Genomic DNA, 24301 nt, shown 5'->3' on the forward strand with positions numbered 1-24301 from the left:
CTCTGTTGGCGGTTGGACTCTCCTGTAATTGCGGGTGGGCCCCACATGTCTAAATTTAGTGGGCAACCCCTAACATTTTGATCTCCCAAGATTTCTTTATCTCGGATCTGCATCCCCCCATTCAATCGCATCTTCTTTGCTTTTGCTTGTGTTGCGTCTGCGTCGCCATTTCATACTCTTCGATTTCAAGAGTACATATTACAGTTTTTTTTTTCATATATTTTATCTGTATATCTGCACTTCCTTTTACGTCGCACATATACCTATTATCGCCATCATACTTGCAATCCTAATCTGCGCCAAGCTTTGCCTAATCTCTTTAGCTGCATCTGATTGCAACATCTTCTGATCGACAAACTCGGCTCTCGTCCTTCACACACATGAGACTGCGACTTCTTGCGACCAGGCTTTGAGACAAGTTATTCAGTACAAGCCACCGAACGAACACTCCCCTACCTAGGTACTTTACGAAGACGAATATCGATGCCACCGACGACGTCATATCATTTTTCTTGATCATAGATTGCGATATTTGTGATATCAGTCATGATTTCTCGAAATCGCTCCGGCCGGCGTAGAAGCGCTGCTCTAGCCTTCATCGTTATCGCTGTTCTCGTCCTCAACTACACAGGACTTTTGTCATTACCGTTCAGCTTCGAGGAACCCCCACAACCCGATCGCCCAGATTTTGATCCTGCACCAGTATGTGCCCCAACTCTCGATCATCTACGACGCTCCTCGTATGGCCTAACGAGGGACATTATATACCAAAAGCGCTGCATCCGCCCTGTTGTAGACAAGAAGCTTGATAGCCAAGTTGTATCGCAGAACCCGGATACCTTGATCAAGAGCGGCCAAATCGTCCAACTTGACCAGGCCTGTGAAGGATGGACCGAGTCGACTTGCGAACCAGTCACTATCAGGGTGCCTCCGCCGTACCCTCAGCAGGACTACTCTGAATTTTTGTTTGGCGTTGCGACAAGTCTTGATCGATTAAATGAATCCATGTCGCAGTTTGAGAGTTGGCTCGGCAGTACCCATGCGCAATTACTTGCGATTATTACGGATCCCGGCGACGAGTCCAAGTACAAACAAGTCACTGAGCAGTTTCGTCAGCGCGGGATCAAACTCAGCATCAAGGATCCATGGAACAAGGCCATCACCTCCAACGAGCAGCACTTTGCAATCGTCCGCGATCTTCTTGCACACGTTACCCCAAAGACACAGTGGACTGCTATTGTCGACGATGATACCTTCTTTCCTTCCCTTTATCCCATGAGCAAGATTCTAGGCAAATACGACCACAAGCTTCCAGCATATGTGGGTGGGTTGTCGGAGAACTACGATGCGGTCAAGCACCATGGCTACATGGCTTTTGGAGGAGCAGGAATCTTCCTCAGCCCAGCCCTGCTTCGCGAGCTTGACCCTCATCTGGAGGAATGCCTCAAAGTTGATCATGTGCCTCAAGGCGATGGTCTTCTCAAGCAATGCATATACAGCAAGACCAAGACGAAGCTCACTATCGTAAAAGGGCTTCACCAGCTGGACATGGGTGGAGATATGAGCGGCTTCTATGAGTCCGGTCGTCTTCCAATGAGTTTACATCACTGGAAGTCGTGGCACCAGGCTCCTGTTGACAAGATGGTCAAGATCTCCGAATTTTGTGGGAGTTGTTTCCTGCAACGTTTCGCGTTTGGCTCCGACACTGTCTTGACAAACGGATACAGCATAGTCCAATACTCTGCAGGTTTGGAGAGCGTGGACTTGAACAAGATGGAAGGAAGCTGGGAGGGCGCTGAAGGGTTCGACTGGAGTCTGAGCCCCATGAGATCCAAGATGGATCGACGCTTGAAGAAAAGCTATCATTTGGTCGACACCGAAGTGGTTGGCAAGAATATCCGACAAATTTACATTCACCGTCTCGAGGATGACATCCCCGGCCCGGACGAGAAGTCGAAAGACCCCAAAAAGGCGCCACCCAAGATAGAGGAGATGAAGGATGAAGTGATAGAATTGTTGTGGGAATTATGATAAGACACGAGATTGGACTAAACATATTGGTGTTCCCGGTCGGGCCGGATTTGTATATACGACGAATGATACCAGATGACATATGGGACGGATAGATAGACTGGTTTTGTAGATAATAATGCTAATGAGCCTTTCCTTATCCCGGCATTAATATGAGAACAAGAGGGGTCTTCTGATCTCTACCCCAAAAGGTACCACACCCTCCATCACAGAGAGCTAATGACTGAGAGTTTATTATCAGGCTAGAGCTCCACGCGATATCGGCGTGCGGAGAACCATAGACTCCAAATAGTTAGTGACTGACTATACAAAGGGCGTTTGGAACAACATAAAAAGGGTCTTGGTTGCCGTCAAGACCCTTGATAACAGCAGCTCTCACTCAATTCCTCCTTAGCCCCAAAGATGACTTCCTTGTATCATCTCAATGGCTCTCTGCAGCCTTTTGCAAAACTACTTTTTCTTCCCGCTGCCGTTTTGATATCAATCTGGGTCGTCACCACTACTGTGAGTTCAACCCACTTTGACTACATCATGAACTTTCGTAGTTGACCAACAAACAACAGGCAAAGAAATGGATGCGCCATCGCAGACAGCACTTGCAAGCTGCCAAGGCTGAGATAGTACCACCTGAAAAAGTGCTAGCCATTGAGCCTTTACATGACTTTGACTGGAAGACTGCACCCAGGCGTCAGTTACGGCCATTCAAACCAACATATCACATAACGATGGGTATGGTCTCTCCACGGGACAAGAACGTCCTTTTTTTCTGACTGTGATCGCAGCTATTCGAGCAGATACACCATCAGAACTCATCACAATTGACGAAGACTACCTCGACCGCGTTACACATCGACGAAGCATTATCGCCACTCATGGATCTACCGTTCATGGCTGCACCCCAGAAGGTGATGCCGCTGTGCGCGAGCTTTACACCTATCTCCTATCTGAACAGCTCCCCAAGCGCTTCCCGACCATCTTCAAACTCTCCAAGGACAACTCCATGTGCGAGAATCTCGCTACGGGAATGTCCTTCCCCACACTGCCCGAAGGCAACATGGATGCGGCGCTGCGCGTACTCGGCGAGACTGTCGAAGAAGATCTCTTCTTGTTGCAGGAGACCCCAGAAGGCCACCGCTCGGTTGCATTCATGTGTTGCTTTCCATCGGGATTCGATCCCTCGTCTAAGCTTGGTAAGACACTTGTGGAGATCCATGCACCTGTGCCGTCGTATGAGAAGATCGGTTCTAGTATGGAGAAGTTCTTTGCAAAGCTGGAAGTAGGAAAGAGTGTCAAACGAACAAACGTGAGGAGTCTCCAAAGCCAACGCGCCGAATTGATGCTGATGAGTTGCAGTGGTCCGTACAAACTCATACAGAGCTGTTCAACTGCCAGGGCAACCACATAACTGGCAATGACAAGTACGAGAATGATGAAGATGTCGACATTGAAAAGGTAGGACGCTGCCCCATGATCATAGTTCCTCACTAACACATGCACCCAGACTTTCCTTCGCATAGAGCTCCAAACCCTGACTCGTCTACCCAAGACACGAGCAATCCTTTTCTCTTTCAAGACTTATCTCTACCCTGTCCGTCAGATCAAGGACGAGGGTCTCGGGCCTGCTTTTGCCGATGCTATTGAGGGACTTGCCAAGGGGAATGCTCCCGGCATGTGGACATACAAGAGCGCGGTACGATGGGGAAGCAGTGTAATTACTTATTTAAGATCATGAGAGGAGGCAGCTGAAGGTTCGATGGGTTGGATGCCCCATTGACTGCTGGTTAATGTGGGCTCTATGTGACTCATTGCAGTAATGCCAAGAGAAAGCTGAATCAATCAAAACTAAGACAATTTTTGTTTTGTGCCATTTCCCCAATCCCCCACTTCATGACTCTACTTTGTCGTTCGTGATGCCTTGTACTTCACTGGAAGAAAAAGGTCAAAATTCATGATTGCTCCAAGATCATAGGATGGTCTCGTACTAAGTAGTTCTGGCTAGAGATGTTTGGTTTGATGAAGTCAATTTTTCTTTTCTGCATCAGGGCTTTGTATCACCAGCATAAGGCTTCTGAGGAAAATACTTTGTTCTTCCCGTGTAGACTTTTCTGCGTATAGATATTTTGTTAGGTCAAGATATGTGTTATTCTCTATCAGATAAACTTTCTCAACCGGCCCGGTGTTTCACTTACTGGACCTTGTTTTATCAAGTCTAGAACGTTATCATCGTCGAGTGTGTCTACCCCGCGGATAACCTTCTCGAACTTGGTTTGCAGAATGTGGGGTGGATCGTATCGATCTAGGTGCTCTCTTTTTAGCTACCATATGAGGTAAAGTTAACCCACTTCAATCATCTCGACTACTTCTTCTTTAGAAGTGCCTAGAACATATCTTTCATAGTTCCATACACATATCGAACCATCAAAAATGACTACCTGCTCCAGCTCCAAGTGACAACGCAGCTACGTGAACTCATAGACCAGGACTGCTCTATTTAATGGTTCCCGTGGAGAAAAACAACCTTGAACCTTCCATTGTGGGACATGATCGTCGCGGTGTAGCTCTTGTCGATGGATACCTTCTGCTTGTCCAGTTGTCGTTTCGTGAAATCTCTCGTTGCTTCGTCGTATCCATCCTTGTCGGTTGGCTTCAGTGCCATGCCTCCGCTGTCCTTTTTCATCCTGCATTCTTTTGGGGCTCCAGGTATAATATCTTCAGTGAAGCCCATGGAAGGGGTGTTAGGGTCTTCTGATTGTAAGAGGATGGGTCCGTCATTGCCTGCGTAGTGTCAGCTTCCTCGATCAATTGCTTGGGGTGGTATTTGACCTTCAATGACAGACACCCCACCGTACACGAATGGATAGCTCTGCCAGTTCACCTCTGCCCATGTGCCGAGATTGTGTGCGCCGCCGTCAAAATCGATATTGTTACCACGGACGAGTCTTCCGGAGAATGTTGAGCACCATGTTGTCAAGTCAACAAATACAGTTGTGTTGGAAGGAACCTTGAAGAAGTTAGTTGAATGCCTTACTTGTAAGTGAATCATGGGCTGGCAACATACCTTCATCGCGCGATACGGCTTCACGTCTATTCCGTTTTGATACACCATGAACCAGCGAGGAGTTTCGTCGCCATAAGTAGTTTCAAGGGTGATACCTGGTTGGCCAAGGTCCATGTCGCCAAGGAAAGGATCTATGAATTCGGATCAGATCAGATCATCAACACAACTGCGTCTTTGAGGGCTTGTCGTACCTTGGATGAGTGTATAGTTACTCTTATCCGGCTCACCGCAGAAGTCCAAGGTCTGCGCTGCGGTGCCCTCGGTAGGTGCCGCACATGCAGCCAGGGCAAAAGGGAGAAGGCAAATGCGTATCATACTTGCAAATTTCTCCTTCCACTATCCCTTCAGTGGGAAAACTTCAGAAACAAGAGGCTGGCAAAGAACGAAAACGGCGTACAATTTTTGATGCATTAAATTGACAGGTGAAGTTGCTTCCGTGCGGGACATCTTTCATGGATGTTACTGTCTCTTTCCTTCCTCATGAGGTGAGTGCTCGTGGGGTGATGTTCGACAAACCAAGAAGGTTGTTTGGGAAAGTGTCATTTGCACCTCCTCTCCGGTTCCTTTCATGAGCGGGGAGGAAGCATGTCGCTCGCCTTTCAAATCCCATTTCATAGAAACACAAATGCAGGCACCCTGTAGTTTGTCTCGCTTCAAGCTAGATGAATGTTTCTGCAGCTTTTTTAACATTCGATCCATAAGGAGTTTTCGGAGCTTTCTCCGACTTCCTCATTTGGTGATCCTGTGATGCATGGAGACCTGCCATTGGCTGTACTTTATCATGGACTCGCGGTACTTGATCTCGTCTTTCTATTTGACAGCATTTGGTGCAGACAGAGAAATATAGAGACAATTCATTCAAATGGTCAGATTCTTGGTACATTAGAAACTTAAGTATGAATGGTAAACATATTGCTACCTGTTGTACATAGTCGCATTAACGAGCCTCGCAAATAGAGCCAAACATGTCCCGCATCCTTTTCACTCGTTTGACAGCACCAAAGGCCTTTGTCATTATAATCGGGGATTTAATATCGTACAATGGCACAGTTCGTAACATTTCATGTTCGAGCTATCAATACCATAGCCTTATGTCTTGTTGTGCCTGGTTGGGTTTGCGCTGATGACAAATGTTCATGGGATGCACTAACATCCATGTTCCTGAGTCATCCATGCTCACCCTGCCCAGGAATTCGATATGCAGACTGTCAGAATCCAACATACAACAGCCAACGCATTCTCGTACCAAAACATATCAATTGCTTTCAGTATCTCAATGTTCACCACTTTTGACATAACAACCTCGAACTCCCTGTCAAGCGGGAAAACTCCTTCTCCACCAACCTCACAACCCCGCCCCAAGAGGGCTCAAGTCTCACGCGCCTGTGACTGGTGTCGCTTGACCCGAGTGAAATGCGATTCTACCCGACCTTGTCGGAATTGCAAACAAGCCAATAGAGAATGTGTAAACTCAGGTCGCGATGATTTCAAGAGTGTTGCCGCAGCCACGAGGTGAGTCGAACCTGAATCTGTCGAAGGGCGTAAAGCTGACAATGACACAGGGAGGTTCAACGGCTGAGAAGTCAGGTGCAGCAGCTTGAGAATAAGCTCTTAAGTCAATCTCCGTTACCTCAGAATATTGAGGCTGTCGGTAAACGTTCATTAAGGTGGAAAGGGGTCCGAGTGAATGGCATACAGTATGGTCCCTCCTCGCTGGCTTACTTCACTCATCGATTATCAACTTTCACCAAATCGAGCTTTGACACAAATGTCCTGTCAAGTCCAAAGTTACCAGCTCCCCCAACTCAGCTCGACTGTAACCGACTGCAGCGTGAACAGCAAGACGCTCTCCTCGACCTTTACTGGCAGGGCTATCATGCGATTTATCCAGTGATCGAGGAGGCTACTTTTCGACAACATTATGACTCACTCTGGAGTAGCAATACGAAAAGACAGGCAAGTCCTCTAGTAGACATTGTGATCGCCTTATGCATTCAGTTCGGCTCCTCATACACAACCTGTGACAATGTCATTGTGCCTGATCAGCCTGGTTTCGATTTCTACCTACAGGCTCAGCAGGCGCTGGTTCAAGATTTGGATTCCCCGTCTCTCCAGTCGGCACAATGCTATTTTCTCAGCGCGATATACCTGCTGGCTTTGAATAAAGAAAACTCGGCCTACATCATGATTCGATCTGCTGTAGCTGCAGCAGAATCAATTGGCCTACAATTCGATGGCGACAGTGAGACCCAAGGCAGCGAGGTTTCAACTGGCACAAGAACATGCTCGCGCTTATGGAGATGCCTTGTCACATTAGACACACAGGTTTCTCTACATTTGGGGCGGCCCTTCGCAATTTCAGAGCTCCATCTGTATGAGCGAGAACACCCAGAGTCTGACAGTATCGCTCAACTTGCCGGTCCAAATTTCACCCTTTCACAGTCTTCGGGCATCAACTGGCTTCGCTTTCAGCATGAGAGACAAGGTCTCTTCCAGGTCGTTCGTGAGATTCATACTGAATTCGCGAGGGTTATGGACGATGTTCTCTCGGAGATTGATCAACCCGACTTTTATCAGGACCCTTCATCACGAGAGAAGTGCGCAAAGTATCTCTATGAGCAGCTCAAGCGTCTCAAGACATGGGTTGAGGAACTACCAGGGAGTCTGAAGACACCACGGGTGCAAGGTGTGCCCTTCTCAGTCGATCGCTCGCCACTGGATCTCAGCCAGAGCGATCCCCTTTGGCTTCAGAGACAACGGCTAGTGCTGGAACTTGACTACCATTCCTTGGTCATTATGCTCACTCGAACATTCAACTCATTTCTACGGACACCGGCACTAGGCACTTTCAATAGTGATAACCACTGCATTACTTGTGTGAACTCTGGGATCATGATAACAAATATGCTAAACCAGATCAGCAGGGATTCCGGTATTCTGGCTGGGTGCTTTCAAGTGTTTGACTGGCAGCGAACCGCCACATTTGCTTTAGCTGGCTTCTCTTGCGGTTATCCCATCTGTCCAATGTCCCCCACAGCGCGGAAGACGTTGACACTAGCTGCGAGGGTTTTTGAGACATTCGGATCCAGAGCAGGTGTGCAGTTGACCAACAACCTCAAGATCAAATGTCTAGAACTGGTGGAAGCATTCAGAGCGAGGCTTGGTCTCACTACACCCGCGACAACACCAGTCAGTAATCAGAAAAGTCCAGAGACGTTGGATACTGTGGCGGAGCCGAGTAGCTACCAGATTATGAGTGTTGGTGAGGAAGCTTTATACAATGCAGGCTTTGATGCGACACTTAGTGAGGATATGTGGACTGTCGACACACCAGGTGGACTGCTCTGGGGTGACTTGTTGAAAGATTTGGATTCAGGCCTAGTTTCATCTCTTGGACAGGTTGGAGTTGACGATTGATATCGCCATCATATTAAATAATGCCTTAGCCTTTCGAAGTGCTTCAGTCAGCATCGTTTCCAGTATTATCAGAGAACTCTGATCAGAACAAGTTAGTCCAGCTCAGAGGCCTAGGTAACTCATCATGCTGAGACGCAGCCAGTCGTGATCCGAGGCAGCTGGAGTGGACCCAGACGGGAGGAAAACACCACCAAAGACAAAAGGCATACCCCACGTGACCTCAATGAAAAAACACAATAGGAAGGGCGAATGTGGATGAAGCACGCTTCCTCCCGTCTCAGGTCTTAAACCTTACCCGTTTGGGTTGGTGACCTAACGCTACGCAAGGTTCATTGGCCAAACCCCTGGTCACCAGCCACGGCAACGAGAGCCTCAGCAGCCTCATCGGACTGAGATCGGTGGCTTGCTTGCTTTCCATGACTTCCAAGGTTGCGGGTGAACATTAACTTCATCCATACACAACAAATTGACGTAAGCCCGCGATAGCTTCATTAAGCCTATCCAATTATCACCTTTTTTCCCCTAGAAACCCCTTATTTCCCATTCACTTCGTTGTAAGCTACATTCACCTTGGCTACTCTATCGATTTACTTCACTGTTCATCGTTTCATGCCGCGGTTCGTCCACTGTAATCGACCGACGACCGCGGGACCTGGGCGACCAACCATCACGCATATTTGACCGCGTTGGCTTAAGGAAACAATCGTCACATCACCGGGAGCACACACGCGCAGTCAATTCGGGACATGCTTTGATACAGGCAACCCAGGGCGCATTCTTCACCATTGCCGCGATCGCATTCCATCATCCTTCTTCACAGACGGACGGCTGCAGGTGTCGCTGTTTGTATGCGCATAACCCCCCGCCGTTTGGAACCCCCTCGTCTTGTAGCTGCAACCGAGCCACTTCTCCTGCCGACCTTTTTCTGTACAACTCTACACAACTGAGCGGTCGTGCTGCGAACAACAACAACATCATCATGAGCGTCCCTTGTAAGTTGCCCTGCCACCCCTTGGCACAGACCCCCTTCATCGCGACTCTGAACCTTGAATAACAAAAGATACCGATAGTGACTACTGAAGAACTCGAGCGCTATACCGCTATCATTGACGACATCCTTGAGACGTCCGACCTTGAGACCATCTCACGAAAGAAGATCCGGCAGGGGTTAGAGAACAAGCTCGGCGGCCAGGATCTGAGCGAGCAGAAGGTATGCCGACAAACAACACAAGCATTGCCGCGCCGCTCTATTTGGCATTGCCCTATTTTTCCCCCCTGCTGACTTGTTAGAACGCCATCAAACGACTTATCGAAGCTCGGTTCGACGCCGTATCCGGAGCCAACAACGGAATCGAACCCCCCTCTACTGTCGACTATGCGGCCAACGGCACATCCGATGTAGGCGAAACCGAGCAATCCGCCACCCCGGAACCTTCACGAAAGAAGGTTAAGCGATCGTCCTCGGCTGAAGATGCGGACGCCAAGTTGGCGGCCCAACTACAGGCACAGGAAAATAGCTTGGCCAGAGGGCGCAAGACTCGAGGGGGCGACAAGGCAAAACCTACCAAGAAGAAGGCGGCGCCACGCAAGAAAAGTGCGAAGAAGGTCAAAGCCGACGATGATAGCGACCTCGAACCAGCTGATGGTGAGGTTGGCAAGAAGAGAAAGGCTGGTGGTGGTTTCCAGAAACCTTTCAACTTGAGCGAAACCCTCTCTGAACTTGTTGGCGAGACACAGGTATGTGAATCATTTCTTTATGTACTATACACAGCATTGTCCTAGATCTCTTGCAAGGTTGGGCCATGGCTTTGTCTATTCAGCCTATGTCTTTGCGGGACCAGGTCATTGTCTGAAAGGGTTGGATGCATCTTCTATCCTGATTCGGACTATGTGGTCTATGTCTTGCGACTAGTCTTGGCATTGAGACGATTACGTGCAGCATGCTTGCGCAGAGCCAACACTAACACAATTCTAGCTCTCGCGACCTCAAGTTGTCAAGAAGCTCTGGGAACATATCAAAGCAAATGACCTTCAAGACCCGAACGACAAACGTCAAATCATCTGCGACGAGAAGATGCAAGCAGTCTTCAAACAAGCAAGAGTTGACATGTTTCGGATGAACAAGGATATCGGTAGCCATCTTTACCCAGTTGGCGAGGAATAAACAGCAGAGAGACTACAACTGCGGAATGCAGAGTCCTTCTGCCAAGGTTTCGATGACAGCGTTTAGGCGCGCGGCGGCGTACCGGTAAAGTGTTTCTTGTCTAGTATTGACAATTGGGCTAGGTGCTATATAATGAATCCCAGAGAATTTCGAAAGGCTCAAGATTGTCTCTTTTGTACCGCTTGGGCGGTGATTCGGGAACATTATGGTGGGGATAAAGACTACCCTGCAATGGGAAGATATTACTTGCAGAATTCGGGTCTATGTGATGGTGGGATTGCTCTAGAACTACGGCATTTGATGATAATACCTACCTACCTTGAAGCATGCACCTCTTAAAAAAGAATTATTGATTACATCCGATTGAAAGTGGATTGTCTTCCCTGCGATGTGTACTCCCCACACGCCACACAATGCGTGCTGCGCCCAAGTGGTCCCGAACAGCGTAAGCACTTGCATAAATGGGGTGCTCTCACGTTTTTGTGAGACCTTGATGTTTGTAAGTCAAAATACAGCTTCTCTGCTGTTCATATGCTACATCTGTAACTCATGTCTGCCTTTCAAAAGCTTCGAATTATGCAATCCTCTCCTCAAAGCACGGATTTAAACTCCAGCTCCGGTTTTCGGGTAGTCGATTGCCCCGCGTTACCGGTTGCTACCCCGTGATTGTGAGATCATGGAAGTTATCTTTGTGTCATTGATTCTACCATCCAGCTTCTACAAGGCTTGCTGTTCTCCTTATTATTGACAAATTCTTCATCATCCTTCATCATGCCGCTGCCTGCGAGACCTTTGGATGCCCTTAGCCAGGCATTCCCTCCCAAGCCCAAATTCACAGAGACAAATGTTCCCGATCTCACAGGAAAGGTGACCATTGTCACCGGAGCAAACACTGGAGTCGGTCGCGAGATTGCCCAGGTCCTCTACAGCAAGAACGCTACCGTCTGGGTCGCTGCTCGTAGTACAGAGAAGGGCGAGGCTGCCATTGAGGGCATCAAGAAGCAGCACCCTAAGTCGAAGGGCACCCTCAAGTTTCTCAAGCTCGACCTTGCAGATCTAACAACAATTGGGACTTCAGCCAAGTCGTTCCTTGAAGCTGAGAGTAGACTCGACATTCTGTTCAACAATGCCGGAGTTATGACACCACCAGAGGGGTCCAAGACTGTGCAGGGGTATGAGCTCCAGCTTGGAGTCAATTGCCTTGGCCATTTCTTGTTCACCAAGTACCTCACTCCTCTTCTTCAAAAGACGGCGAAGTCGGCACCCAAGAATTCGGTTCGCGTGATCTGGGTGTCTAGTTCGGCTGCAGATGTTCTCGCACCAAAGAATGGTTTCGAGCGTGATAACCTCGATTACCATGAGCCGCGAAACCTGGTGTTCAAATACGCGACAAGCAAGGCCGGCAACTTCTACCACAACACTGAGTTCGCCAGGAGGTTCAAAGATGATGGCATCGTGAGCGTAGTACGTTCTGCATGACAACTAAGCGACCCATAAACTAACATTGAACCCAGTCTCTAAACCCTGGCAATCTGTCAAGCGAACTCGATCGCACGTCACCCTGGTATATGTACTATCCTAGAACCATTACCACCTATGCTCCTATCTACGGCGCGTACACAGAGCTATTTGCTGCCTTTTCTGAGGACATCACAATCGATAAATCTGGTATTTGGGGTAAGCATTCCTTTTTCCTTACATGGAACCGATCATAGGTAGTTACTAACAACTTCCAGTGGTTCCATGGGGTCGATTCATGCCAATTCGTCCAGATCTTGAGAAGGGCGCTTTGTCCGAATCTGAAGGTGGAACAGGTATGGCAGAGTTCTTCTGGAATTGGTCTGAAGAGCAGGTCAAGCCCTACTATCAGGCTTGATAGAATTTCTGTTAGATGCTATGGTTTGTGATCAATGTTTTCTTCAGTTCATAATATTTTGGCTTTAAATTAACGATTTTGTAACGGTTAGAGAGCTTGTGATTGGGGGGGCTCATAGTTTGACTTATTTTATACTAACTTAATATCTGCGGTGCCTCAACTGTAACTGTAAAATATTGAACAAGATACCTTGCGCTCTGTTCACTTGTTGTTAATGGGAGCTTGAGGCATGTCGGCTTGCGGACATTGGACTCTAATTAATGGCCGATGGGAGGTGAAGTGCAGCAAGCCCTGTTAATTAAAAAAGGGTTTGCTAAGGTATTATCGCTAGGCATAGCTCTGATGAGCCTTAATGAGTCAATAGATGCCAGTGCGAGTCGTTGTCACTCTAGGCTGGGATCTTTCTGGCCGGTGACTCCCAGTCTTGAATGACGGTTCCAGAGCCAATCAGAGGACCCAATTTGAGCATCGCCCCATGCTCTTGGGTGAGATTACTCAGCCACAGATGCAGCTGGAAGTGGCTTCGTGCCACACAGCAGGGCAGTTCCGTCACTGTTTGAGAGGTTCTGCCCCGCCATTTCAGAGAACAGAAACCTAAATAAAATCTGGTCGACATCATCATCTCGCCTTCGCGACTCACCTTGAAACTACAACTCTTTTGCATTCATACGATAATAGCGCACCAGTACAGCTTCACCATAAGATCGCTCATTTTTTCCATTTACCTGTAGTTTTACTCGTGCACTTGACAGCTTTCGATTTCGATAAAGCGACTACCCCTCTACCGAGCAACATAATCATAGCTCTGGCCCCCTTGACTTCTAAGCTATCCGAATTCGCAAATATTCCTGCTTCTGGAAGCTCGGGATAGCACAAAATGGCTTCACCGGAAGGAGACGGCAATACAGGAGCCACAGCTTCCGATTCTCAACCACAAGGCGAGGGTCAGCGCAACAGAGGACGGGGCCGAGGAAAGGGCAATCAGAACCGACGAGGCGGCCAACGGCGTGGCCGAGGTGGTAACAACTCCAACGTGCCCAACGTTCCCGCAAACCCTGCGGCTCAAGACGTCGCAGCTGCAGCTTCCAGAGCCCATGCCATGGCTGCAGGCAAAGCAGCTGAAGCCGCCGACGATGATGACGGCGAGGTGTGCTTCATCTGCGCGAACCCAGTCGCTCACCACTCTATTGCGCCTTGTAACCATACGACATGCCATATTTGCGGCCTGCGCATGAGAGCCCTTTATAAGACAAAGGACTGCGCTCACTGTCGTGTATGTTTATCTTCTCTGTGCCCCTGGCAAGGGCTTTATCGCTAATAGTGTTCTAGACCCCGGCTCCCTATGTCATCTTTACCGACGACCCCGAGAAACGTTTCGAGGATTACTCAGAAAAGGATATCACAACCACCGACAGCAACATCGGAATCAAGTACACAAAAGAGGATATTGTGGGCGATACCGTTCTCCTCCTCCGATACAACTGCCCCGACGCATCATGCGATTTCGCTGGCCTCGGCTGGCCTGACTTGCACCGCCATGTCAAGTCCGCTCACCGCAAGCGTATGTGCGATCTATGCACTCGTAACAAGAGGGTATTCACACATGAGCATGAGCTATTTGCGGATAAGGAACTGGAGAAGCACATGCGTCATGGAGACGACAAGCCCGGTGCCGCAGACCAAACAGGCTTCAAGGGTCATCCCCTATGTGGGTTCTGTGGAGAGCGGTTTTACGACGACGACAAGCTGTACGAGCATTGCCGGATGAAGCATGAGCGCTGCTTTATTTGCGATAGGCGAGACTCGCGACATCCCCACTACTACCTCGACTACAATGCACTCGAAGAGCATTTCAAGAAGGACCATTACCTCTGCAGCGATCGAGAATGTTTGGAAAAGAAATTTGTAGTCTTTGAGTCGGAGCTGGACTTGCAGGCTCATCAGTTGAGTGATCATGGTGGTAAAGCAACAGGCAGAGACGCGCGAGTAGTGAACATCTCAGGATTCGACATTCGGACACCATACCAGCAAGAGAGAGGCGGAGGCGGGAGTGGGAGAGAAGAAGGACGACGGGGAGGCAGAGATGGGCGAAGAGGAGGGAACAGAGGCCGTGACCCTAATATGGAACCGGTTCCTGCGAGCTCCGCCCAGCCATTACGACGAGATGAGATTGCCTTCCAGCGGCAAATGGCAATCCATTCTGCGCAATCTGTGTCCAATCGCACCTTTGGTGGTTCACTCTCTGCGCCTTCACCCACGCCCGCTCAAGCCTCATCACAATCTCGTGGTGGCAGCTCATCAAACACTCCCCGAGCCAGTCAGACAAACCTTGCTAATCCCATTGAATCTGCTACTGTCCCGGATCCTGCCAACCTTAGCCCCGAAGAGCGTGCCCGACTTGTTCGTCACGGCGCTGTAGTCGAACGAGCATCAAACCTCCTCGGCAATGATGCGCAGCGCATGGCAACATTCCGGAACCATATCTCTTCATATCGCCAAGGTGGACTTACAGCACCTCAACTCATCGATGCTTTCTTCACTCTCTTCGCTGATACTTCCTCAAACGCTCTTGGCACGATGGTCCGAGAGGTTGCGGATCTGTATGAGGACAAGAACAAGGCCGATGCCCTCCGCAAAGCTTGGCAGGACTGGCGTGCCATCAATGAAGATTATCCTAGCTTGCCTGGACTAAGTGGCATGCATGGCGCAACCTCGAGTTCAAGTGGTTGGGCCAATGCAGCATCTGCCAACCCAGCAGTTCCTAATGCAAAGGCGACACAAAAGTACTCGAACCGTGTCTTGAAGCTCAAGAACAGCACAAGACTCGGCGGCCCTGCACCTGTGTCCTCGAGCGGAGCTTCATCGTGGGCAGCTCGTCCTGCTGTCAGTGCTCCTCCATCGTCCTCCAACGCATTCCCGTCTCTTCCTTCAGCTGGCAACTCTTCATCCTCTGCCTCTCGCTCCAACTGGACGACCCCCACACCTTCATCCTCACAATCCACAACCCTTAACCGTCCCCGTCCTGCTCCTCGTCCCACTGGCGAGGATGCTTTCCCTGCTCTTCCTACAGCGCCGAAGCCTACCACTACAATCTTTGGCTACGGAAACGGCCGGGCTGTACGACGCGATTATGGAAGTCGTGAAACGGGTTTCCAATGGGGCGGCAGCGGCTCGAATACACCAGGTGGTGAAGAGCCCGCCGAGGATGACGAGGCTGGTGGGAAGAAAAAGGGTGGGAAGAAGGGCAAGAAGGTCCTTGTGCAATGGGGTTGAAATCTTTTTTTGATAGAGTCCATGTGTTAAAATTGGCAGGTCATTTTGTACCATTTGATTGGTGTTAGTATCCCGAGGGTGTCGGGCATGAACTGGGAATATGAAGTGGCATAGCGACTGGGGTGACTGGGTCTTGACTCTTGAGGTAGCGAACGAGGTTAGGCGTAGCAATAGCAATGTACACCATTTTGCCATGTCGTTTCCCTAAAGGCACAGTTATAGGTGTCTTGGGGACGAAAGTGTTACTCAACGCGTTCATTCAGTCACTCATCCGCTTACGATTCAGATGTAACAACATCTCCTGGCCCAAGACAGGAGCTGAAAGTCTTGGCTTTCCCGATGGAAAGACAATGTTATCAACTCGCGCCCTCGACAACAAACCTGTTTGTTCCAGTATCTACCCTGCTGGCCCATGGTAACTCGTTTTCATCTTTAAATGATTGCCAAGAGAATATGAGAAGCTGTCTCGGCACTATCACGCATTCTAGGAGTTTCTTGGTGTCTCTGTTGTCCTTGATCATCGCTTTCGTACATATCAGCCTCCCTGATGCTCAGCCGCTCATCTTGGCGATATCCTCGATATGTTTGACGCCAAGATATTACAAAAGCAAATCTGCCGTCCGAAAGCCATACCACGGACCGTGATATCCGTCGCATCTATCTTGGCGAGGACTACGGAACGGCATACAGGTCTCGGGTCTTTGTCGCACGCAGCTTGCTGCAACCACTAGGGGCCATACATTTCCGCCACTTCATATTAAATGTCCTCAGAATAATACATATAAAGCACAATTATTAGTATTTCCACGTGTGAGCTGATAGCAGTCATACCCAAGAAAGGGGTAGACCTCCATATGATTTGGGATACTTAATCTGTCAAGTAGTCTGCTTGCGACCGGCTCAGCACTCCAAAACCAATCTCTCCGTATTTGCCAGTAGCCATACCTTATATCAGATCGCTTCTACGATATCGCGTCTTCAAATAGTAACCGATTCTTTCTCGAGCGAATACGACTTTATATTTACCCGTGTCATCATTAACTCAAAATCCTGTACGAACCATTGCTCAGTTCTCCTTGCATGATGCGCAACGCCCTCCTCATTCTCAGTGGCATTACTGCCATAGCCATAACATATGCTTCGCCAGTAGCTTCGTCAACGACTCCTCTAATTACTTCACCTATCGCCACATCAATACTTGATCCAGTTGCGCCTCCTGTTTTCGCAGCTGTGACAACTCCCGAGGATATACACGCAGTCATTCGGGAGGTCAGCAGTTTAGCATCTGACATATATTTTACTGCTAGTAATATCGGAGGAGGTGGTGTAGAAGTCGAAATCATCGGGGTATTACACGTTTTGCCCTATTCACTTGACTTATACTGACCTTCTGGAAGAATACATACCTCCGATGTCGAGATATGATTGAGGGGGTCCAGCAGGCGTTCGACAAGGTCGGCGATCGACCCCAAACCCCTTTCTCGTATGAGAATCAAAAGGGTATTTGCTCCATTTTCGACTCGGTACGCAACATATCTGCAATTCTCGCTGGGAGACATGATAGATAGTTTTGAGCGACCCTTGATCGACTTGTACTAACATTCCTCTCTAGTTTGGTCTCGACCAATCAAAGCTCATTACAATGTTGGTGAGAGATCTACAGAGTATAGCGAGGGACGGCTTTATCGACCACTTTGGGGATTGCTTCAATCGACTTCAACCTGCACTAAGCATGTTTATTGAGGAGCTTACTTTCTATGCGCCTGACTGTGAGTTTGCGATGCTGAGGAGAAAGGACCAGCTTGAGGTTGGGCTGAGTAGTGCATTGGGAAGGGTGCTGGACTATCGGGAGGGACATGCCCCAGACCACATTCCTTTGTCATTAGATTGAGGCTACCATCTTGGATTTCTTTTTTAACAATTATGACTTATCGACTTCATCTTGATGGCTTCTGGGCTTCTGTCCGATTTGACGACCATCTCCCTTGGTAATGGACCAAACACCAGTGTAATTACTTTGTGGCTCAAGCAAAGTTGATGGTCAAAATGCATGTATTACAATCGGTCACACTTTGATAAGGGAGTGAGCCCTATCTGGGCACACAAATGATAAATAATGCAGGGAGAAAATGCTATAGTAACAAACCGAAATATATGAGACATTTGAGAGGAGCTATGATATCCGAGAGTTCAGGGTATAGCTGCGTAGAGCGGTCAAGAATTACAAGTGTTGAGATACTTTCTTGGAACAGGACACAAAACCGCAAGTTCCTATGACAAGTGGTTTCCTTTCTCCCTGCTATTACGCACTCTATCTGTCGTGATTGAAATTGCCAATTTAGAAATCGTAAAAGTAATTGATGAATTACGCGTCGAGACGAGTTCAATTTGGCAAACTTTGCTACCCTAGAGAAACCTGAAGTTTATCATGGTCGTCAAGTTTCATCAAGGGAGGACCGGGGCGAAAGTCAGAGGGTCCCCGAAGCACAGGCCATCCGATCCGGGGTGCACAAAAGCGAAGCCCACAAAAAGAGAAAGTCAGAACAGAACAGTGTGAAGAGTCAATTCAGTTTGGTGATTTCGTCACTGAGACCAGAAACTTTGAAACTGTAACTAATGAAATGCGATTGTCTATTGGAGGATAAAGCTTCCAGCATAACTCCCAACAGGCACCACGTCTTCCTCTATTATCCATTTCTCACTAGAATTACTTCCTCCCTGCATGGCCCTTTGACCGTCAATAACACAGCTTCAGCCTTCACATGCTTAACAATGCAAGGGAACCTCGATTCGACCACAGCTAGGTAGATATTGAAGATCGAGTTTTTACCAATACTATAGTACCAACAGCCAAGGGGAGGCAAGAAAACTGAAGGCCTCTTATCTAAGTTCATAAAAAGACTTAGGTATAAGTTACCAAAGCTTTAGACCAGTTTATTTTGGCACCCTGACTCGACGTCAGAAGTTTTCTTGCTCCCCCGTGCTGTCTTACACTCGAGTCTTGGCCCTGGACCAACCGCCGCCCTGTGGCGGGATGGTCTGGATCGCCTACAGTAAGAATTCACTGGCAACACGGCCTTCATACCTGGCGCAAGCCATAACCCCTCTTCCCGACTGGTGCAATTCCTCGTCAGTCTCTGGCCTTCTGCAACGCCCGTGCCATGCTGGTTTGGCCGGCGCCCGCCCGTGTCAGCAATGACTGGAGGGTGAGAGAAAAAGAGAAAATCATCTCAATTCTGCTCCCAAGCCATGTAATTCTATCATGATTTTAGATAAAATTTGTAAAGATTCATCATAAGTTTCAAAAGATAATAGAAGCTTAGGATAAAGAATACAAATTTTAGGATGAATTAGCATAAAATCATCATAATGTATACGATTCCTGCATACGCATTTTTCTTACCACCCAAGGGGAACTTCCAGGGCAGGGCAAAAGAAAAGAAGGGGTCACTCGTAAAACCCGGGCTGGCTCCTACCCCAACCTTTCCTTCGTGTTCCATTTCCAACCTGTTCTTTCATTCCACCTAGGTAGAATCCTTTTATCAATATCTTTCATCAATACCGTTGCCAACTGCGTTGAAATCGGCTGCTTTGACTTTGACCTTCTACGCCCCCCTTCCTGCGCGCTCCCCTCCTGCCGCGTCGGCTCCGCACCTTCCTACCTACGAACGAACGGTGGTGTGACGTGACCGCCCGACCAAGATATCGAATTTCGTCCCCTCTATGGCCTTTGCCGATTCATATTCGCCGCACGAAGCTTCTCATCTCTAATGGGTTCCATGTGATCAATCACATCGTAATCCTTGATCAAGATGCTACGACGACCTCCGGGCGAGGGGCGTCGGGCCCTACAGCAACAGAGACTCTTCATCGCCTTTGCTATTATACTTCTTCCATGGCTACAGCTTGTTGATGCTCAGCAGCAGCATCGACCAGTTGAACCAGGTCTACCACAACTGCAGCGCCCCGGCGGCCGCAGTCAGCAGCTAGCCGATGATGCCGTCCATCAATGGGCCGCCACGCCTGTTGACGTGACCAAGTCGGCTCGAGAGACTGTCAAGAATGTAAGGCGGGCTTCCGTTGCCAACCAACGACAGCGACAGCAGCAGAAGAACGAGCCTACCCGTAAGAACCGGAAAAGAGAATACGAGAACGAAAACGAACATATAATTATCCCTGACGATGCGAGCGCCCTCGCAACTTTGGCTCCGGCTCAGTCCGTAGGAGCACCAAACCCTTCACGACGGTCCAGCAGCATTCCTGCTTCTGGGCTTGCCTCGCCGCAGATTGCGCGGAGTCTGAAGGACTGGGAAGTAGAAGACTTTGTACTTCTGGCGACCGTCGATGGAGACCTGTACGCCAATGACCGAAGAACCGGAAAAGAGCGTTGGCATCTCGAAGTCGACCACCCTATGGTAGAGACCAAACACCACCGTTCAGAGAGGTCCATTCTCGATGAAAATTATCACCAAGTCGACCATTATGTCTGGGCTGTTGAGCCTAACCGTGATGGTGGGATATACCTCTGGGCCCCCGACTCCAATCGTGGGTTTGTCAAGACTGGCTTCACCATGAAGAAGCTTGTCGAAGAACTGGCCCCTTATGCCGACGAGAGCTCCCCCGTTGTCTATACTGGCGACAAGAAGACTACTATGATTACTCTTGATGCAGCCACCGGGAGAGTTCTAAAATGGTTCGGTGCTACAGGATCTCATGTAAACGAAGCCGAAAGCTGCGCACGCCCCGACACGTTGTACGACGAGAACAACCAGGAGTGTAGCTCTACTGGAACAATCACTCTGGGCAGGACCGAATATACTGTTGGTATCCAGCGTCGTGAGGACGGCCTTCCCATCGCTACCCTCAGGTATTCCGAGTGGAGCCCCAACAACTACGACAGCGACCTATTTCAACAGCACCAGTCCTCATTAGATAAAAAGTATATCACAAGCCAGCACGACGGCAAGGTCTACGCGTTCGATTACGCAAGGTCCGAAAAGGCAGAGCCGCTTTTCAGCGAACACTTCGCAGCACCTGTGGCCCGAGTTTTTGATGTATGCCGACCAGGAGATGCTACATCAGACAGTAACCCCGATCTTGTGGTCCTCCCTCAACCGCCAATGCCCCCACAAGATGAGACCCACGCCCGTATGCGCAGCAACAGTATCTTTCTCAATCAGACCCGGTCTGGGGATTGGTATGTCATGTCTGGACGATCGTACCCCCTTATTATACATGCCCCCATCGCTCAATTATCCCGCCCCGATTGGTGGGACATCGCTCCCTCTTGGGACACCATCAACCAAACCAAACTCTCGAAGGTCCTGGTAGGCACACATTTCCTCGATACTGTCAACAACAGAGGTGGCACACACACGCCAAGTTTGCCTGCCGGTGCAATTGAAGGACCAGAAGTGTATGACGTATACGACGGCCATGACGATTTTGAGAATAATGACTCGAAAACCACGGACCTAACATTTTCGGATGAGCCTACCTTGTTTACCAACGTCAAAAAGGTGCCTCTGATTGCCGCCCAAAGCGTCAAGGATTTTATTACCAATCCCGTGGTCATCATCATATTTGTTTCATTACTCTACTTCAACAACAAGAATATCCGTCGTCACCTCCAGCGCGGGAAGCGAAGGGGTTTTTGGAACGAATTGCAGAATATACTGGGTTTTGTTGAAGCCCCTGTCTATACGGAGCAACCGGATGAAGTTGATAGCAGCGACACTGATGGCAACGTTGACTATTTGGCCGGCCCAGTCAGCGACGAACCAAAACCCGAAGCACTTGGAGACAATACTGAGGCGAAGGCCAAAGAATCCGTGGTCCCTGCCCCTGAATCATCCAATTTGGAGCCTGGTACATTACCCCAAACGCCTATCAAAGAGGTAGAGCTCAGCGATAGGGAAGCGACTCCGAAGCCTAAGAGGAAGACTCACGGCAAGAGGTCAGTTGATACTCCCGATACTCCTCAACCTCAACCTCAAACCAAGGCTACGGCCACAAATGAAAGTCAGGATGGTGGAGCTCCTGAAAAGAAGAAGAAGGCTCACAGAGGTAGACGCGGGGGTGTCAAACATCGCAAGGGTCGTGCTCAGGAAACCTCCCTATCTCGAGGCGATGATCCGGCTACGGCCACTGTCGAGGATGCGGTCAACAACGCGAAGAAGCTGGGCGAAAGGCCTAGCCTGGAGCCGGACGTAATGACTGTGCATGACGACATGCAGTCTGTGACAGGCTCGACGATTCGTATGGGAAACATCGAGGTGAACACAGATGAGCAATTGGGCACAGGAAGCAATGGCACTCTAGTCTTTGCTGGCAAATTCGACGGAAGAGCGGTCGCCGTCAAACGCATGTTGATTCAGTTTTATGACATCGCGTCCCAAGAGACAAGGCTATTGAGAGAGAGTGATGATCACCCGAATGGTAAGCTATTATACCATTGAAGAACAAACACTCTAACATTTCCAGTTATTCGTTATTACTCCCAACAGATCCGCGATGGATTTCTCTACATTGCCCTGGAGCGTTGCGCCGCTTCGTTAGCAGATGTGGTCGAAAAGCCCAACTATTTCCGGGACCTTGCCAACGCCGGCCGACACGATTTGCCAAACATCCTTTACCAGATCACCAACGGCATCAGCCACCTGCACGAACTCCGAATCGTACATCGTGACCTCAAGCCACAAAATATTTTGGTTAATATGGGCAAGGACGGCAAGCCTAGAATGCTAGTATCTGATTTCGGACTTTGCAAGAAGCTGGAGGGCGGTCAGTCATCCTTCGGTGCCACTACGGGTCGTGCCGCTGGAACGTCAGGCTGGCGTGCTCCTGAGCTTCTGCTCGACGACGATGCTCGAGAAGGTGCCATGATGGAGGCCAGCACCCAAAGCGGCTCCGGCTCGGTTTTGGTTGACGACAATATGATGCCCCGGCGCGCTACTCGTGCGATTGACATTTTCTCGCTTGGGCTAGTCTTCTTCTATGTTTTGACCAACGGATCGCATCCCTTTGATTGCGGCGATCGCTATATGCGAGAAGTTAATATTCGAAAAGGGCAGTATAATCTGGACCTTCTCGACTCTCTAGGCGACTTTGCCTACGAGGCTAAGGACCTTATCGCCTCCATGCTTGAAGCAGACCCCAAGAACCGTCCTAATGCCAAGGAAATCATGGCCCACCCCTTCTTCTGGTCGCCCAAAAAGAGGCTCGCATTCCTTTGCGACGTCTCGGACCACTTTGAAAAGGAGCCGAGGGACCCTCCTTCGCCCGCACTGGCCGAGTTGGAAAGGCACGCAGGCGATGTGACGAGGAGTGACTTCTTGAAGGTCTTGCCACGTGACTTCGTTGACTCCCTCGGGAAGCAACGCAAATACACTGGTAGCCGGCTTCTTGACCTGCTTCGGGCCCTGCGGAATAAGAAAAATCACTATGAAGACATGCCTGAGGCACTCAAAAAGACCGTGGGCCCCCTGCCTGAAGGTTATCTCGCATTTTGGACTGTTAGATTCCCTATGCTATTGCTAACTTGCTGGAACGTTGTGTGGAGCGTGCGGTGGGAAAATTCGGACAGATTCCGCGAGTATTATGAACCCGCGGCCCTTTAGGCACCTTTGTCCTAAGGGATGAAAATATTTACGTAATTTAGTCTAAGTTTATGAGAGTCGTTACTGAGTTTATTTTGGCCTCCTCTTCTAAAGTCTCATGTTTACTTGGTCCCTGAGGCTGCCTTCTCAGGTGCGCCGAGACGATGGCAAAGCACTATAAAGCTGCACCCGAGATGACAGAGGATTTACCTACCAGGAGCAGAAAGAATGGTGACATTGACGTCGCCAATACACTATCTACCAACGAGATGGTCTGATTATAGATTCCTCGGCTTATGAAAATGTATTCATAGTATTCCTAAGCTTATGATATGGTACTCATTGTACTCCTCAGCTTGTATAATGTAGTCATAATCTCGTCAAGTTTTAATGATCTAATCATAGTCCTCCTAATTTTATGATAATGTATTTATAGCTCTCCTAAGCTTATGATAATGTATTCATAGTTCTTCAAAGTTTTGATGATATATTCGCAGTCTTCCTAAGCTTATGATAATCTGATCATAGGACTCACAAGCTTACGATAATGTAGTCGTAATCTCTCAAAAGTTTTGATGATATATTCAGAGTCTTTCCTAAGCCTATCATAAATATGGCCATGACGCTATTAAGCTTGTGATGATGTTTTAATGGACTCCAGAGCACGTTGACCATATGGTCATATTGCATTAGTCCTACAAAGTAAATATACGACAATGGAATCAAAATTATGCAAGTAGGCGAGATCCCACGGCTCACGCGGTGAATGATGGCGAGCAAGCGAATGTATGAACAGAGAATACTCCGAAATATGCTTTTAGAAAGTCCAAGACCTGGACCTATCTTTCGTGTGAACATGACAAAGAATTTCATTACGTGACCCC

At 48.9% G+C, this 24301-nt stretch overlaps 9 protein-coding genes across 9 annotated transcripts; 8 read left to right on the forward strand and 1 right to left on the reverse strand.

Annotated features, from left to right (window-relative positions):
* Window positions 1–546: 546 nt before the first annotated feature.
* Window positions 547–2031, forward strand: FMAN_02094 (uncharacterized protein; the record flags this gene model as incomplete). Its single annotated transcript, XM_041835407.1, has 1 exon — window positions 547–2031. The coding sequence occupies one exon, from the start codon at window positions 547–549 to the stop codon at window positions 2029–2031; it is 1485 nt and encodes a 494-aa protein (XP_041685574.1).
* A 402-nt stretch (window positions 2032–2433) lies between these two features.
* On the forward strand, window positions 2434–3763 carry FMAN_02095 (uncharacterized protein; the record flags this gene model as incomplete). Its single annotated transcript, XM_041835409.1, has 5 exons — window positions 2434–2535; window positions 2595–2760; window positions 2814–3334; window positions 3385–3483; window positions 3533–3763. 5 exons carry the CDS (start codon window positions 2434–2436, stop codon window positions 3761–3763), a joined length of 1119 nt encoding a protein of 372 aa, XP_041685575.1.
* A 759-nt stretch (window positions 3764–4522) lies between these two features.
* FMAN_02096 (uncharacterized protein) lies at window positions 4523–5404 on the reverse strand (the record flags this gene model as incomplete). The annotated part of the gene is made up of 4 exons (XM_041835410.1): window positions 4523–4806; window positions 4855–5032; window positions 5090–5220; window positions 5281–5404. The coding sequence occupies 4 exons, from the start codon at window positions 5402–5404 to the stop codon at window positions 4523–4525; spliced, it is 717 nt and encodes a 238-aa protein (XP_041685576.1).
* Window positions 5405–6365: 961 nt separating this feature from the next.
* FMAN_02097 (uncharacterized protein) lies at window positions 6366–8506 on the forward strand (the record flags this gene model as incomplete). Its single annotated transcript, XM_041835411.1, has 2 exons — window positions 6366–6601; window positions 6652–8506. 2 exons carry the CDS (start codon window positions 6366–6368, stop codon window positions 8504–8506), a joined length of 2091 nt encoding a protein of 696 aa, XP_041685577.1.
* Window positions 8507–9485: 979 nt separating this feature from the next.
* FMAN_02098 (putative UAF30-subunit of RNA polymerase I transcription factor) lies at window positions 9486–10670 on the forward strand (the record flags this gene model as incomplete). Its single annotated transcript, XM_041835412.1, has 4 exons — window positions 9486–9498; window positions 9577–9716; window positions 9797–10243; window positions 10482–10670. 4 exons carry the CDS (start codon window positions 9486–9488, stop codon window positions 10668–10670), a joined length of 789 nt encoding a protein of 262 aa, XP_041685578.1.
* Window positions 10671–11441: 771 nt separating this feature from the next.
* On the forward strand, window positions 11442–12546 carry FMAN_02099 (uncharacterized protein; the record flags this gene model as incomplete). Its single annotated transcript, XM_041835413.1, has 3 exons — window positions 11442–12134; window positions 12185–12347; window positions 12407–12546. The coding sequence occupies 3 exons, from the start codon at window positions 11442–11444 to the stop codon at window positions 12544–12546; spliced, it is 996 nt and encodes a 331-aa protein (XP_041685579.1).
* Window positions 12547–13423: 877 nt separating this feature from the next.
* Window positions 13424–15819, forward strand: FMAN_02100 (uncharacterized protein; the record flags this gene model as incomplete). Its single annotated transcript, XM_041835414.1, has 2 exons — window positions 13424–13819; window positions 13876–15819. 2 exons carry the CDS (start codon window positions 13424–13426, stop codon window positions 15817–15819), a joined length of 2340 nt encoding a protein of 779 aa, XP_041685580.1.
* A 1083-nt stretch (window positions 15820–16902) lies between these two features.
* On the forward strand, window positions 16903–17710 carry FMAN_02101 (uncharacterized protein; the record flags this gene model as incomplete). The annotated part of the gene is made up of 3 exons (XM_041835415.1): window positions 16903–17166; window positions 17217–17342; window positions 17432–17710. 3 exons carry the CDS (start codon window positions 16903–16905, stop codon window positions 17708–17710), a joined length of 669 nt encoding a protein of 222 aa, XP_041685581.1.
* Window positions 17711–19631: 1921 nt separating this feature from the next.
* Window positions 19632–23438, forward strand: FMAN_02102 (putative IRE1-protein kinase; the record flags this gene model as incomplete). Its single annotated transcript, XM_041835416.1, has 2 exons — window positions 19632–22257; window positions 22303–23438. The coding sequence occupies 2 exons, from the start codon at window positions 19632–19634 to the stop codon at window positions 23436–23438; spliced, it is 3762 nt and encodes a 1253-aa protein (XP_041685582.1).
* Window positions 23439–24301: the final 863 nt, after the last annotated feature.

The sequence above is a fragment of the Fusarium mangiferae genome, assembly GCF_900044065.1.
Source record: "Fusarium mangiferae strain MRC7560 genome assembly, contig: FMAN_scaffold010, whole genome shotgun sequence".
NCBI classification, from domain to species: Eukaryota; Fungi; Ascomycota; class Sordariomycetes; order Hypocreales; family Nectriaceae; genus Fusarium; species Fusarium mangiferae.